Below are 18,149 nucleotides of genomic sequence, written 5' to 3' on the forward strand. Positions count from 1 at the left end.
CTATAGTGTGATGTTTCGTATGTCCTAAGCTATCGTTATCAAAATCATGAGTCTCTAGCTCTACCTGCATAACGTCCTTCTATTTATTGCTCTGTGAGGTTTCTTTTTCATCTTCCTGAGTACTCTATAATATGGCCTTCTTGTCAAATACAATATCTTTGTAGATCACCACCTTATTTACTTTAGCATCCCAAAGCTTGAAAACTTTAACTCTTTTTTGATAACCCCAGAAAAATACATTGCTTTGACTTCGCATCTAGCTTTGATCTTTCCTCACTATATATGTCCATATAGACTAGACATCCAAAAACTTGAATATAAGAGTAATCTACTAAATTCTCTATCCATACTTCCTCTGATACTTTGCTTTCTACTCCTACCCTTAGTGATCTATTAATGAGATAACATGTCATGTTAATCACTTCCACCTAGAAATTTTTTGTTAGCGTTGCATTCAACTTGAGACCTCTTATCTTCTCAATGATTGTCCTGTTCAACCATTCTGTCACACCGTTTTATTGTGGTGTCCTACGAACCGAGAAAAGTCTCATAATCTCATACTGCTCACAAAATTTATGAAACTTTGAATCCTTGTGCTCAGTCTCATTATTTGACCTAAGGCACCTGATCTTCCTTCTAGTCTGGTTCTCCAGTTCAATTTTTCACAGTTTAAACTTTGCAAAAATTTTTGACTTGTGACACATAAAGTATACCCAAACATTTCGTGAGTATTCATCAATAGAAATCAAAAAAAAAACAAGTGTTTTTTCATGATACTATACTTGTCAGTCCCAAAGATCCATATATACATAATTCAAAATTTCTTTCATCTTGTGTGTTATCAACTTAAATTGCACTTTGCTCTGTTTCCAATAACACAAAATTGCAGAATTCAAGTTTGCACATCTTAACGCCCTTTAACAAATCACTCTTATAAAATTCCAGTATCCCACGTTCAACCGTATTCCCTAGCCGTATATGTCACAAGATTGTACTGTTTCATTCAGACTCCATCTAAGCGACTTCACCTACAACTGTAATCCATACCAACTTGTAAATATTCCCTACTATTTTCTGTCTTTTTATTACTATCAGGACTCCCTTGCTAACCTTTATCACCCCACTCACTGATTTGTAACTACAATCAATATCACTCAGTGTGTCTTGTGAAATCAAGTTCTTCCTTAGTTCTTGTATACGTATGACATCACATAGGGTTCTAATTACACCATCAACATTTGATTCTAGTGTTCCCTATGCCAATAACCCTGCATGACCTATCCTTTCCCATCAACACTGAACCAGATTCACTGCCTTGTAGGTGTTAAATCATTCCCTGTTTGAAGTCATGTGATAAGAATATGTAGAGTCTAAGATCCATGCATCCATCGGCTGGTCCGAACAAGACATGACTATTAGCATATCTTAGTCATCATTCTCTGAATTTTTCTCTTCAACTATGTTATTTATCATAAATCCTTCTCTCTAAGAAATTTCATCTCTTATTTTTTTTCTTTGATGAAAACCAAGCAATGCACCCGTGATATCCTCCAATTTAAGAGTTTCCTTATCTCACATCTAAGTAGTAACCAAATTCTCGTGCGTAAGAGATAAAGGTAGAGAATTCAACAACATCAACGTCTTGTCTTCATCCTCAATCTTCACATCAACTTGCTCCAAATTTCTTATGATATCTAGTTGAATAAGTTAATGTATTGGCTCAAATTGATTCCCTCTGTCATCTTCAGTTCATATAACTTTTGTTTGAAATATAGTTTGTTTGTTAATGAATTTTACATGTGCCGACTTTCCAACTTTTACCAAATTGTCACTGGTGACTCCTCGTCCATGACATGGTACATCACATCATTCATAAGACAAAGTTTAATTATTGTCACTATTTTCTCTGTAATTCTTTCCAACCTGATTTCTCTATGCTTTCCAATTGTCTTTCTCTTAACACCTTCACCATGCCTTATTGTACCAATAAGTCTTTGACTCTCCTTTGCCATAATCCGAAGTTCTCAATTCCGTCAAACTTCACCATATCAAATTTCTCAAAAAACGTCCTTGACATGTTGAAGAAATCTACAACACCTTGATCTGATACCAATTATTATGCAAAGAGGAAGACAACACCTCTCAACTTCTAATGTAGAAGAAGAGAAGAGAAAAAAGAGATCGTGCGAAGCAATGAGACAAAGACGCACAAGAATGAGCAAACATGAGAAAAAAGAAATAGAAGAAGAAGAAGAGGGGAAGAGTTATCGTGGTTCAATAAAGTGCCTACTTTATAAAATGGTCGAAGTTTTATTAGAATTCTCTCTAAAAAAAGAATCGAGACCATAATGATATACTACCAATAAATTCACAATAATCACTATTAAAAAAGTCCAAATCCCAATATGCCAAAATAGATCCGAAAAACCTTAATAGCATTCTGTTACGAAAAATCGTAACAAATTTTTTTTTGTCGTTTCTTTCTTTTCATCTGGGATGTCCCTCACGTTGGCCTTCACTTAAATATGAACCACTTGTCAACATGTTATAAGCAGTCAACCGATGTCGCTAAACCTGTATTTAAAAGAAAATTCTCTAAATCGAAACTCGACTCTCGATCAGTGATGGATGAACTTAACTATCCAGTATTAATTGACTGCTATGTAGCAACAGACGACAAATAAAATAAAAGTGATTAATTCGGCAACTGACCGAATTAATTAATGTATATTGGTTCAATTTATTTGATTTTAATGGCAAATTTCGATCAGTTCCATTTGTTTAAAAAAGTTTCAGTTAATATGATTTTAATTTGTTCCGTTCACTGATTTGATTTTAAAATTGTTGTTCAACTATATCTAAAGATAATTGAATTCACCTACTACAATGTATAATGTATTAGAGATTTTTCTTTCAAAATAGACTGTGTAATTATCGAATACTGGATTTCTATGCTGCTTGTGATGAGTATTTTCTGATTTAACATACCGATTAGTAGAAAGTTTTTGTGAAGACCGACCAATCGCTCCAAGCTCGATATTATCTGGTTCATTATGTTTTTTTAATTAAGATAATTGAATTATATTACTCTCTTTTTGAATAAATAAATAAATATATATATATATATAACTCTTGTGAGAGGCATAAATTCGAATTACATACATAAATATTATTTTTTTCTATAAAATTAGTATAATATTCTTATATATATAAAATAATATTAAATTATTTATATTATATTAATATAATATTATAAACATATAATGATTTCAATATTAAAATTTAAAATTTATTTTTATTTTTTCCTTTATTTTCTAAATTTTCTATTTTAAAAATCTAAAATATTTTTTAAAATTTAAATTATTAAAATTTTCTCAACTCAAATGGCTGGCACCACCTCTAACTAGAGATTAGTGAAATTTTGATTCCGCCAAAATAACCAATAGAATCAACCTAATTTATAAATTCGATTCCGTTTATTTAAAAGATCAATTATTTAAAAAATTAATTATTTTAATTAAATTGATCCGATTTCAGTTAAATTTTAAAAATCAATTAAATTGATTAAACTAATTTTTTTATTAAATAAAATTTTTTAAAAAATATTAAAGCAGTTACATTTTTATTAAAAATCTTAATATTTCTAAAACAATTAAAAAATAATTAATTTAATTATCAACCGAATTAATTAATTTTTTATCAATTCATTTTATTCAATTTAAATAATAAAATTTATCAATTCAATTGGTCAAAAAAAATCAATTAATTTAATTTTAACAAAGTTAATTAAAAGACCTCACCCGTTTCCTAACTTAGCCGGACAAAATATACAGATTAAAGTTATACCATATCTAACGCAACATGACATAAATACGGTGATATAAGGTGATAACATTCATCCAGACAGACGTTCATTATATTTCATCCTAAATTATGTGAAATGAGATAAATCATGAATGACTACTAGTCCGAGTGGAGAGAATAGAAACCTGTTTATTAGAAAAGAATTGATCTCATATTTCATGATGGTAACATCTGATGTACTAGCCAACTGTTTATTCCAAAAGGACAACATGAGAACAACATGATGGCAATAAAGGCTATTTGCTTGCTCCTGTTAAATTATATATGTTTATTTGTTTATAGCTTTTAGAGTGTGTTTTTCCCTTTTATATTTAGAGTTTAGAATTTCTTAATTAAACTATATAAAAATCTTATACTCTGTATTTTCAATCATCAATTTTAGATTCAATAATATGGTTAATTTTTTCTTTTTCTTAATTTATATATGATATCAAAGCATGGTTTTCTTTCTCTGATCTAATTTTTTCTACCGCCTCCTGTTATTGCTTAGTGTTGATGCTGTCGTCTCCTCCTACTGCTGTCGATTTCAGCGTCGACGCCCTGTCTTGCTGATTTCGATGCCGACGACCTACCCTGTCGATTTCGACGCTGACGTTCTTTTCTGTCGATTTAAGCACTGACGCTCTTTTCTGCCGATTTCGGCGTCGACATCCTATGCTGCTGATTTTGACGTCGACGTTCTTTTCTATCGATTTCGGTGTCGACGCCCGATGCTACCGACTTTGGTATTGACGTCCTTTTCTACTGATTTCGACACCGACACCCTGTGCTGCCAATTTCTACACTTAACTTCCTTTTTTACCTCAAATTCTCTATGAGACCACGGGTCATCCTAACACCAGTTTTTACGAATCGTACAGATATATATCCTTACAGTTTGGTTATTCTGAGTATTATTCGTTCTGTCATTATGCCTGATCGTGCAAATGCTTCATGGAAATCCGACCCGTATATATTGGAGCAGTTTCAACAGTTTCTTACTTCATAGCCCTCTATCATGTCAACTTCCTCTCATATAGGTTTGTCATCATCTGATATTTCAGGTATATCTTCATCCTTATGGATTTTGCACTCTAGTGCTTTCCATCATATGTCGTCTAATTTATCATCTTTTGTTTCTTTTTCTCCCCGTTCATTTATATCTATTGTGACTGCTGATGGTACTCCTAGGTGTTGGTTCAATTGTTACATCTTGTTTATCTCTTACTGATGTTTATTATATTCCGAGTCTTACTTTAAATCTTGTTTATGTTAATCAATAATGAGAGTATGGATACCTAGTCTCTTTTTTTTCATCCAATCGTATGTTTAGGACTTGTAATCTCAGAGGCTGATTGGGATAGGTCGTAGGCAAGGAGGATTCTATATTTTAGATCAACTCAAAGTACCAGAAGTAATAGCTTCGAGTGTAGATTTATCATCTTTTCATCTGAATCGTTCATCTTCTGATTTTTATTTGTGGCACTTTCGTTTAGGTCATATTTCAGCATCTCGTTTCCAGTTTTTAGCTTCTACAGGAGTATTAGGACCTTTAAAAAGTTCTGATATTTCTGATTGTAATGATTGTAAACTGGCCAAATTTTCTGTCTTACCATTTTCTATAAGTTTTTCTTTTTCTTCTGCTCCATTTGATCTTATCCTTCTGATTTGTGGAGACTTGCTCCTGTTGGACCCCGTGGTAGTTTTGATGTGATCAACCAAGTTGGTTAGGTCCTGCTTTGTGTTTGATCCCTGTGTCTGAGTGTGCAGGAGCTTAGGAGCACAGGAAGTCGAGCAGAAGACGCAGCTAGCGAGAAGGACGGCACGGGAAGGGAGCCGACGGGCTCGGTGCGTCCGAAGGACGAGAGAGCTGCGGAAGAGTACTCCGGTGGGTGTGAAGAGTGTGCGCGGCGTTTGAGGGACGGAAGGCTGCTCGAGGAGAAGGCCGGGAATTGGGTTCGGGTGAGCCCTATTCCGGTTGGCCGCAATCACCCAAAAGAACGAAGCTTCGGAAGCCAAAGCGAAGAAGAAAAGGAGCCAAAAGAGACTGGAAATTACTGTAGCAGGAAGTTACTGTAGCAGAAGTTACTGTAGCTTGAAGGCGCCTTAAACAAGCATTGAAGGCGCCTTCATTGGTTGTTGAAGGCGCCTTGAGCCAGGTCAGAATGACCGTTCGAGCACCGGATAGAATTCTATCCACTCACCGAGCTGGAGGCGCCTTGGACCTTGTTGGAGGCGCCTTGGACCCTCGGGATAGAATTTCCAGGAGCTATAGAAAGGCCCCTGGAGCTAGGAATTCAACAACAACTCAAGCAATCAACTGTATTCCTTTTCCTAGCAATAGTTCTAAGCTTCCAAAGTGTAAAAGGCTTCTCCGCCTTCAGAGAAAGAGAATTTTTTTACTGAGCTTTTCATCGCCCTGGATTAACAACCATCTTGGTTGTAACCAGGTTAAATCTCGGTCTTCTCTGTCTTTTTGTATTTAGTTTTTATTGCTTTACTATTTTATCACTATTGAACTAATTGAGTTGAAAGTACGAGGAGGGTAGTTTTATTTTTGTTTTCAGCAATTCACCCCCCTCTTGCCGGCCTCCGCTGCACCAACAACTCTTATTCCTACAAAAGGGGGGTCAAGGTATTATGTTTCGTTTATTGATGATTGCACCCGTTACACTTGGGTCTATCTTATGAAACACATGTCTGATTATCTTACCATTTTCAACAACTTCAAAGCTCTTGTGAACACTCAACATTCTAGTGTCATAAAGTATTTTTGTTGTGATTTGAGGGTGAATACACTTCGAATCATTTTTCGCAATTACTTGCTTCTGATGATACTATTCATCAAACCTCTTGTACAAATACTCCTGAATAGAATGGTATGGCTAAACAAAAATATACGTATCTTATTGAAATAGCCCGTTCATTTTTATTGTCTACTAGTGTTCGTAGTATCTTTTGGAGGGAAGCAATCCTTACCGCTTCTCACGTGATTAATAGAATTCCAAGCTCACACAATTTAGGTTTGTCACCTTTTGAAAAATTGTACGGACACGCTCCTCTATATTCCTCTTTGCGTGTTTTTTGTTGTACTTGTTTTGTCCTTCATCAACATGTCGAGCGTAATAAATTAGCCTCTCAGTCTGCTCTTTGTGTCTTTTTGGGTTATGGTGTTATTCAAAAAATATATCGTTGCTTTGATCCTGTTAGTCAAAAATTGTATGTCTCTCGTCATGTTGTGTTTCTTGAGCATATTCCATTATTTTCTATTCCAGCTAGTTCGCATAATATGACAAAGTCGGATCTACTTTGTATTGATCCTTTCAATATCGACACTGAGGAAGTTTCACCCACAACTCCTACTAGTAGCTCAACTGAATCTGGTACTTTGATTCCTGAGATATTTGTTCCACATGCTCCTCCTTCTACCATTACCCAATCATCTCCTGAGGTTAAGGATGATCCTTCTCTCCACCATCGTCAATCCACTCGTGTTCGTAAGTCTACTAAGCTACCAGATTTTGCTTACTCTTGTTATTCTCTTTTTTTTTTTGTTTCATTTGTTGCATCTATTCATTGTCTTTCTGATCCTGTATCCTATAAAGAAGCTATTTGTAACCCACTTTGACAGAGTGATATGACTGAGAAACTAACTGTTTTGCATTAGACTCATACATGAGATTTGGTTCCGTTGCAATTAGGAAAACACACTATTGGTTCTTGTTGGGTATATAAGATCAAAACTAAATCTGATGGATCTATCGAGCGATACAAAGCTCGTCTTGTTGCTAAAGGTTATTCTCAGGAATATGACATAGATTATGAGGAAACATTTGCTCTTGTTGCAAAAATGACGACTGTTCGTACTCTGATTGTTGTTTCTTCTGTTCGTCGATGGAGAATATCTCAGATGGATGTTAAGAATGCATTTCTAAATGGTGATCTTCATGAAAAAGTTTATATGACACCTTGTCCTAGTATTTCACACCAACCTGGTGAAGTTTGCAGGCTTCGTAAAGTGCTTTATGGTCTCAAACAAGCACTTCGTGCTTGGTTTAAGAAGTTCTTTACAGTGATTACTTTGCTTGGTTTTCATCTTAGTAATCATGATTTAGCATTGTTTGTTAGATGTACGAGTGCAGGTCATATTCTCATTATATGTTAATGACATGATTATTACTGGTGATGATTCTGATGAAATTGCTTTCTTGAAGTCTTAGTTGACTCGTCATTTTGCTATGAAAGACTTTGATATACTACGCTACTTTCTGGGCATTGAGATTGTTTATTTCCCGAAAGGTTATCTTTTATCTCAGTCAAAGTATATATCTGATTTGTTTGAGCATGCTCATCTTACTGATAATAGAGTCGTTGATACTCCTATTGAGACTAATGTTCGATATTCTTTATCTGATGGCTCACCTTTGTCAGATCTTAGTTTGTACAGAACTATTGTTGGAAGCTTGGTTTATCTCATTGTGACTCATCCAGATATTTCGTATGCTGTTCATGTGGTTAGTCAATTTATCGCTGCACCAACTACAATTCATTGGGTTGTTGTTCTTCGTATTCCTAAGTATCTTCGGAGCACTCAATTTAAAAGCCTTTTATTTCCTTCTACTTCATCTCTTGAACTGTGTGCATACTTTGATGCGGATTGGGTTGATGATCCTAGGGATTGTAAATTTATCACTGACTTCTGCATTTTTCTGGATGATTCTCTCATTTCTTGAAAGAGTAAGAAACAAGATATTATTTCTAGATCTTCCACAGAAGCTGAGTATCGTGTCATGGCCTCAACTAATTGTGAGATAGTTTGGTTGCATTAGTTGTTTGATGATATGTGTATTTCTCTTCATCAACTTACTCTGTTATATTGTGATAATCATAGTGCTATTCAAACTACACATAATTCAATTTTTCATGAGCGGATGAAACATATTAAAATTGATTGTCACGTTACTCGTCACCATCTTCAGATTGACATCATCACATTGTCTTTTATTCCTTCAAAGCTACAGATTACTGATATATTTCCAAGTCACATTCTGTTTCACACTTTCGTTTCTTATCCGATAAACTCTCAATGCTTCTAACATCGTGAGTTTGAAGGAAGATGTTAGATTATATATATATAACTTTTAGGGCAATTTGATCTTTTTTCCTTTTATATTTAGAGTTTAGGGTTTCTTAACTAAATTATATAAAGATCTTATACTCTGTATTTTCAATCTTCAATTTTGGATTCAATAATATGACTAATTTTTCCTTTTTCTTAATTTTTATAGCTCCCAACGCCTCTGTCAGTCCTTCCCCAGACTAACACAGAAAAGATAAATCACAGATGACTACCAACCTCGGATAATTAAATAACATATGAAGGAGAACAAGCACCCAGCTAATAGTCGCATGACATAAACATACTGATAAGGCTTGTATCTTACACAAACCCATCGACCCATTTTTGGCATCTTTAAATCCACTTTCTAACAAAATAGGCAAGATTAATTCACTTCCCCATACTACTATCTCCATTTCAATTAGTTAGTGCCCAAATTCAGAAAGTGCTCAGATATTTCTCAAATTTCACTGGGAATGATAAACTCAGACTCTCTTTAAGAGTTCAAATTGCACCATGAATTATAACATAAAACTATACTGAGTTTGCTCTCGTGTATACAAATTGGTCTGCAATCACACATTAAATATCCTATTATTTTGTAAGTTCAATTTACGGACGTTGCTGATTATTTCTTGTTCAATTGGAGAAGTAAAACTAAACAGACAATTACGAACTTTTTCATAAATTAGCAAAACTACCTTTAAAACCAGAGTGTAAAGAATTAGAGGCGCACAAGAGTGATCTCAAAGCTGGTTATTGCAAAGCATGGCATCTAAATACAACTCTATAAAACAGCATCCATTGAAACAATGTGGTTGCGAGTTGAAGTTTGCATTTGGACAGGGTGGCGTAACAAGCAGCAAATACACTGGCGACAGATACCCACACTAATCTGGGATACAAGACGAGAAGACTGGCTGAAGAATGTCATCGACTTCAAAATACTGCCAACTAAATCAAGAGTCGAAGAACTACTTTAAATTAGGCCAATCGATCAATCTCTAGCTTCAAGGCATTGGGGGCCGCCTCCTGCAGTGGCAATTCCAAAGTTCACCTATTAGGAAAGCCAGGCTAAATTGGATATGCAATTAGAGATGGTGAATACATATGAATACGTGTTTTCAGGATCAAACAATTGGAGTATGGATAGCAGATCATGCGTGCGCTGATTAAAAAAACTGAATAGCAAGGCATTTGAGGAGCAGAAACATCAAAATGAATGGCAATGTCATTAACTGCTCAAGGCAGATCGTATAAATGGATAATTAAGAGCTGGTACCTTTGCTGCTTTAGGTGGCCATAGATTGACAAAAAAGAGCAAACAAATAATTCATTCAACCTTGTATAATAGATGCATGCAAAGGCACTACAAATTTCATGCGGCGTGTTAGAAGAGTTTTGAATAAATGCTGATCGTTTTTTTTTATAAAAGGTAAATATGTATATCATCAAAAACACACAGAAACATACAACTGACCAACGATACTTGCTCATGTCATGTATGATGAAATATCATATCTAAATAGGCATCTGAGGGACGGTATACATGTGATTGTACTATCATAAGTAGCAACTCTGCATCTAAGTGATCCCTGTCAAACATACTGTGGTCCCTTGTTTGTCATACATGGTGAATCATGGATGACATGACAAGATGTCGGGCTTGCACCTGCCTGCAGCATCCTCCAGTCGTCTTCTGTGTCAGCTTTCCTGCAGCCACTCGGTCTTTTTCATTCCCCGATTCCATGCGCCAATCAATGCGCTACGCTGGCTTCAGGGCTGTCAGAAATAGTCCAATCCCGACAAGAGTTCATGCGTGAAGTTTCTTTGTTGAATGAAGGTGAGTTCAAGGGATTAAAATATCGGGAAATGCACGCACTTCTTTGGTCAAAGTTAAGGCCCCTTCCCCCGGAGTTCAAGACGTCCCTTTCCGCTTCTCTTTCAGCTACTTCCCTCATTTGGAGGCTATAAACAAGCCAAACCGAGCTTTGGGATGTTCAAGCTTGTTTGATAAGGTAATCGAGCGAGCCGAGCTTAAAATGAACCAAGCATTTAAAATGATTGTTCAAGCTTGGCTTGATTTATTTTTTATGAGTTTGAGCTTGTTTGAAGCTTGACTTGAGCTTTGTTCGTTTAGATGTTATCGAGCTCTCAATTAAAGTTTATTTGATTGTTTGAAACTTTTACTTGTTTGATTGATTATTGAACTTGATAATTCAAACTTATTTATTTATTTATTTATTTTTGTTTATTTAGCATATTGATAAGAGTTTTATTAATGAACATAATTCACAAACATTGTTCGCGAATATTAACGAGCTGAACACATATGTGTTCAAGCTTGTTTGTTTAGTTTAACGAGTTGTTCAAGTTTGTTTATTTAATTGATCTTGTGTATATTGAACGAACATAAACAAGCTCTTACCAAGCCAAACATCAAGTTTGTTCACGAACGTTTGGTTCATTTACAGCCTAGTGTCACCATCATCCAATTCACCTCCAAGAGCTGATCTGCCGCTATGTAGTTGTCTCCTATGCCACCAGTAGTCACCAAACACGGCTAACTGATGTTCAGCCAGTTGGGGAAGATGTGCTCCTGTGTCTCCTCCTCCTCCACATCATAGTTTGATCATCATATGTCCTCTATATCCTCCCGCCTCTAACGAAGACATACATCCGAGTAGTGGATTAATGTGTATGTGCCTCCACAGCAAGTGGCATCCGCCAAATGTTATAGTTCTTTGCCATGCAGGCATTGCAAGGCGGCGTCTCACATCAAGCTGGTAGTCCCCTCACCTGTATATGGTCGGAAGACTCACAGCCTCTATCGGTGGGAAACTCACAGCCTCCATCGGAAACGTGCTGAAGCCAATTAATCCACCGTGCTGAGGCCAATTTTAGTTCCAAGCTGGAAACGCGCTGAGGCCAATTAATCCATACCTATTCAAGCATTGAATCCAAATTTGTGCTCCTCCAGATCTAAACGACAACTGCTAACAAGTTTGGAAGCCTGTTGGTGGCATTCATTCTATACCAATTGGGCAAGCGCTCATTCATAACTCACCATCTCTGTTACCTTGCCAAAGATGGTGAGGACCAGGGGACAGGGGTGGAGCCGAGATGGGCTGCAACGAACCAACCTCTGGAGGAAACGAATCAACCAGCAGCAACCCAAAACCCAAAGGGCAATGACCGAAGGCAGTGGACAGATTTGTTATCCTCAAAAAGGTTATTCGCACACGAAAATGTCCTACAATTTGTTCGATCAGATACTGACTGAGTTAGCTTGGAGATGGACTATGTGGACATAATTGAGGCTGCTGTAGGAGATTGCTTGGTCGGATGCTTCGTTGGACACTTTCCTGGTTGGCCGACCATTAACACCATGGCAAGGCGGTGGAAAGTAGAGGATGAAGTCCAGGTTCATAAGACCAAGTGGATTCCGTTCCAATTTAAGAATGCTGAGGACTATGAGAGAGTCTTGCGTGATGGTCCTTACATTGCGCTCGGATGCCCCTTATACCTCAAATACTCGCCGACAGGGTTTTTCTTTCAAAGGGAGGAGCTTCAACGCTTGCCGGTCTGCGTACAAATTTTTAATCTTTCTCTGAAATGATGGACGGTTCGTGCGCTGAGCAATGTAGCCTCGTTGATTGGACGGCTGCTATACACTGACCAAATGATGAGAAAACGGGAACGCATCAACTATGTGAGTGTTCTAGTGGAGGTGGGCATTACCAAGGAACCACAAGTCGTCATCCCTACAACACTCCCTGGAGGCATGGAGGTAGATCTTCCACTGCATTATAAATCTAAGTTCAAATTTTGTTTAAACTATCAGCACATGGGGCATTATCATTCGCACTGCGACGCACCGGACAATCAACAGCAAGGGCAGCCATCCCAACTCATGGTTCATCAACCAATACCAGCAGTACCTACTGCCAGTCATTCAGAGATGTCAGATGGGGCTGCATTAGCTGCTTCTAATGAGCAAATACATGAGGAAGATGCAACAGCTGCAGAATTGCTGCCTATTGGAGAAGGACAATCGGTTATTGAGGTGGGAGACGGAACAATTGGTTCTTTTGGAGTGGACGTTGCTAAGACAATGTCTATTCCTGCTGTGGAGGCTGCTAGACCAGTGCAGTATACTGTTGAGACAGATCCAATATTCACTAGCAAGCTCCCCATCACAGTAGCTATGGAAGACGTACAAGAAGTTGTTCTTGAACCCACAATACAAGAGGACATGGTGTCTCGAGCAAGTGACACCTGCTGTGGCAACAGTATGGAAAATGTCACGGAGAAATGGGAGACTTACACTAAGAAGGAAGGGCAATAACAAACAGAAACAAAGTGCTGAACATAAGGTTACATATCCTCCTCCATGATCTGCAGCAACAGCAAGGTCCCTGACTCAGTGGCACAGTACAGATGGATGTTAGGCAAAACAAAGAGGTCGCCTCACAAAGTTATATTGTTCCATCCACTAGGCAGGCAGGTGCAATAGCAGCAGTTAGAGGGAGGGGGAGGGATCTGGCAATTCTGGACAGCATAAGCCGTCTCAGGGATGATGAAGGTTGGCTCATGGAATATTCGAGGCCTCAACAAAGGCCTCAAGCAAAAGGGGGTGGATACCCTCTTTTGGAGCAGAAAGCTAAGTGTATTAGGTGTATTGGTGACGAAACTCTTGGATACGGGTTATCAAAAATTGAAGTCCCAATGATTTCAACAACTATAAGTGGAACAACAAGATGGTCTTCGGAGTCGTAGTAGAATTCTATTGATTTGGGATGACCAAAAAGTTGATCTAGAGGTGAAGGAATGGCATGAACAGTTTGTTCACTATAAGGTTACGTGTAAGATGTCTCAAAAACTTTTTGTGGTCACGTTTGTATATGGAAAACTGACTATTGCAGGGAGGAAACCATTATGGAATGGCCTACAATGACTTGCTACTGATGAGGGGCTTCCGTGGCTAATCTTGGGGATTTCAACTCTTATCTTTCTGCAGAGTTCACGTCACTTGGATGTCTTTCGGATCATTCAGCTTGCTTGGTCTCTATCCCGGAAGGTGATATTCACATACCCTAAGCCTTTCAAGTTTTTCAACATGTGGGCTAAACATGACACCTTTCTGCAGTTGGTGGAGTCTAAGTGAATAGCATACAAACAGCAGTTTCGATAAAGCAAGGAGCAGTTCCATCTTGCGCAGATTTTGAAGCTGCTGCAGGAAGATTTTAAGGTGCTGAATACTGAACACTTCCAACACATCACAGCAAGAGCGGCTGCTGCTTGTCAGAGATTAGAAGAGGTCCAGGATGTCGGGCTGTCACATGGCAACATGACCGACAACTACAAGGAAATCCAGCAAACTGCAGCTCGTCTCAGCGCCACCGAACACAGCTTCTGCATGCAGCGGTCAAAGGTGGGGTATTTCAAACAAGTAGACCGCAATTCCTCCTTTTTTTCATGCTCTAGCTAAAAGGAACAACCAGAGGAAAGAAATCACTGCAGTTGAGACCTCAAATGGCAGCATCGCGACATCATTTGAGGAGGTTGTTCATGTATTCACAGCCCACTTTCAAAGTCAGCTTGGTACAGCACCTGATCGAACAGCTTTCTCACATTCCAGCATGCAATCTGGCCAGCTTATTTCAGTAGACCAGCATGCTCAGCTGGTTTGGTTACCAACAATAGACGAGGTCAAGAAGGAGCTCTTTGATATCGGAGATCAGCGGTCCCCTGGCTCAGATGGATACGGCTCTAAGTTTTTCAAACAAGCTTGGGAGACAGTAAGGGCAAATTTTACTACAACAATCTTGGAGTTCTTCAATAGTGCCAAATTGTTGCAGAGATGGAATCATACTTTGATAGCCCTAGTTCCAAAATCAGCACATGCAAGTAAGGCGATAGATTACAGACCTATTTCTTGTTGTACAGTATTCTACAAGGTTATTTCCAAACTTCTGACAGCTCGAATCTCCGAAATACAGGACTGCATCCTTCACCAGTCTCAGGCAGCTTATATGCAGGGCCGCCTTATTACTGATAACATCCACTTAGCACAGGAGCTCTTTCAAAAATATAAGAAACCCACCTCTCCATTATGCAGATTGATCTCTAGAAGACATCAATACATTAGGATTTCTTCCTGAGGCTCTTCTTGGAATTAATTTTCCTAAGCAGTTTATTGCATGGATTATGGAGTGTGTGACTGATAATCATGATTTTACTGTATTATTTTGATTCATATATGCATGGTTTGATGTTGATTTCATAGGTTTAAATCATGGTTACATCACATTTTTGTGCATTGTCTTATTCTTGGACTTAATTACAAATTATTATATTTTTGTGTTATTTAATGCTAATATTTGATTCTTGTTTTATAGGCATCAAAGGATCTTGGATTTGGACTTAATTACAAATTATTATATTTTTGTGTTATTTGATGCTAATATTTGATTCTTGTTTTATAGGCATCAAAGGATCTTGGATTTGAATCTATTTGGACCCGTGACCACCACTTCTTTTTAGTGGCCATCAACGGGGAGATGTTTGGACTCTTCAAGGGAGCCAGAGAGAACTGCGCCACCAGGGGGATCCATTATCACCATATTTATTTGGTATCTGTGTCAAGATCTTTGCGAGGCAGATACAACAAAGTACATTATAACCTAGCTTCAAGTTCCACCCTCAGTGTGCCGACGTCTGATTAGCACACCTAGCATATGCAGATGATTTACTTCTTTTTTGTAGGGGAGATACGAACTCGGTGGACATATTATCTTCCTGTTTACAGAAGTTTGGGATGACAGTGGGACTTCAAGTGAATAGACCGAAGTCGAGCATTTATCTGATAGGAGTTGATAACACGACACGCGGGAGACTGCTTTCCATCACCGATTTTTAGGAGGGCACGACGCCTTCAAATATTTAGGGATACCCCTAGCTGCTCAGTGACTTTGGATTTCTAACAATACCCTCTACTTGAGTCTTTGGTTTGAAAGATGAACGTTTGGCCATAGAAAACATTATCCTACGTGGGCAAGGTACAACTCATCACTTCTGTGTTTCAAGGAGTGGAATGCTACTAGTTATCCCATCTTGGCACTACCACATGGAACCTAGGCCTCTTAGCTAAAGTTCTGTGGCAGCAGACGAAGAAAGACGCCCTTTGGATCAAATGGGTCCATCATATATATGGACATGAGAGGCAGCCCACTCAGATTCCCCTCTGATTAAGGGACTACTACAGATACGAAATCTTATATTATTAGTTGCAAGATCCCCGGTGGCTGCTAGACATAGACCGACACACTAGTTCAATCACAATGGAGGGGTAGCAAGAGCATATGACTTTTTTAAGCATCCTAGTCCTAAGAAGTCATGCGCTCGGATAGTGTAGAAAACTCAGCCAAGTCATCAGCCAAGTCATGCAACCACCTTTTGGACGTTAGCACAGAGTGTCTCTCCACCAGAGACAAAAAGGATTATATAGAAGATCAACAGTGCACACAAGAGCACTTATTCTTTGGGTGTCCCCTATTACGGAATTATGGAGGAGGATCAGAGACTAGTTCCATATGCGACCGAAGATGTCCACAAATCAATAGACGTTGAGAGGCTCTAGAAGACATTATCATGGGAGTCGAATGCTAACAAAGGCTCATCATCTTGCCTTATCATCTATGATTCATTTTGTATGGAAGGATCGAAATAAAAGTTTCTTTGGTGTGGGACAATTAGATATTGAAAGGATTTTCAAGTATGTGCAAACTCATGTATACCGGTCCCTGGGTGTTTTCTCTGATTTGATACTTAGTCAGACATGAGGAACTCCTAAAGACTAATTTTTGTACTTTGATTCGTGCTATAAAATTTTACTTATCTAAAAAAAGTATTTAGATGATTCTAGCTATTATTCTTCTATGTACTTTTAAATTTAGAAAGATGTATAGACATAAAGTTAGATTACCACAAATCTAGAGAAAAACCAAATGATTTTAAAGATAATAATTATTGTAAAACTATGCGTGTTAGGAAGTGTTTGGATAGAAAAAGAATAAAAGTATTTCTTGATTAATTAAGACAACAATAAAACTTAGGTTATTCGACATAACATGATTTATAGTGAATTGATCAAATACAATTTATCAAATAGTAGACCACTAAAAATTATTAGTATTGTGTCTAAACCATTAGAGACTAAAACAAACAACAAATAATAACACATTGGAATGAAATAAAAAAAAATGATGAAAGATATGTCCACCAAACTTTAAGATGCAATAATCAAATAAATATGTAAGCAAAAAATATTGCCCTTGAAGTGCACCAAACTCAAAAACATTTTAAGACCTTAGTTCACTTATAGTTAAAATGGAAGGATTAAATACATCTGCTGGTAACAGGCAAGGCAAGTCCTCATAATGGCACCTTAAATGAATTCCTTGAAAATGCAACCTTAGATGAAGCCTTCGATAACATTATAAAAGAATCTCTAATGGCAACTTAGATAAGCCCATAAATGATATAATTTTACAAGAAATTCCTATTGAATTGACCCCTTTAGGAAATAATTGATTAATGGCTTAAGCTCTTAGATCACAACTCGAAGAAGTCAAAAGGTAACTAATCAAAACAAACATCATAAACTAGTAAAGCTATATATCATCTTAAAAATATGCAAATAACTTGACATAATCCCTCAAGTAGTTATTTATAAATTTGAATGTTTGCCAACTAGCTAAGTTAAATTCTTTATTTGCTTCTACTTACCAAATTAAGAGCTCCATGTTGCATATGAGTTATATTTGCAAACTTTAGGAATAAAATTTTACTGCCTAATAATCATTATAAAGTGTCTAGTGATGTGTTAGTTTTTAATACTAATGAATTTAAATTTTCTCATGCATTCATATGCATCACATCTACTTTGTTTAGGCATATTGCAAGAGCAATTGGTTACGGTATTCGCTAGAAAAAAAAAATTCAAGCACTGATCTTCATTTCATCTTTGTACATTGACTTTGTTACATGTTATGAGAATTCATCATCAGATTTCAATGAAAGTTTGGACAATATTCACTCCCTGCAACAAACTCAAATGTGTTATTCATTGGAAAGGACGGCCGAAAGAAATAACACAAAGACAAAGCACAACAAGAGAAACGAA

The 18,149-nt window shown here is 37.2% G+C and overlaps 1 protein-coding gene across 4 annotated transcripts in view; it reads right to left on the minus strand.

Annotated features, from left to right (window-relative positions):
- Positions 1–9,703: 9,703 nt before the first annotated feature.
- Positions 9,704–18,149, minus strand: part of LOC121998235 (COP9 signalosome complex subunit 7-like) — a 32,165-nt gene continuing 23,719 nt past the window's right edge. For 2 of the 4 annotated variants that reach the window (XM_042553050.1, XM_042553048.1), the window contains exon 9: positions 9,704–10,019. Coding sequence is in view for 2 of the 4 variants with exons in the window: in XM_042553048.1 (XP_042408982.1) it covers positions 10,016–10,019 (4 nt within the window). In the remaining 2 variants the exon portion in view is untranslated. The remainder of the gene's footprint in view (positions 10,020–18,149) is intronic. The other 2 variants (XM_042553049.1, XM_042553047.1) reach the window with 1 other exon arrangement.

This window comes from Zingiber officinale, chromosome 6A (assembly GCF_018446385.1).
Source record: "Zingiber officinale cultivar Zhangliang chromosome 6A, Zo_v1.1, whole genome shotgun sequence".
NCBI classification, from domain to species: domain Eukaryota; kingdom Viridiplantae; phylum Streptophyta; class Magnoliopsida; order Zingiberales; family Zingiberaceae; genus Zingiber; species Zingiber officinale.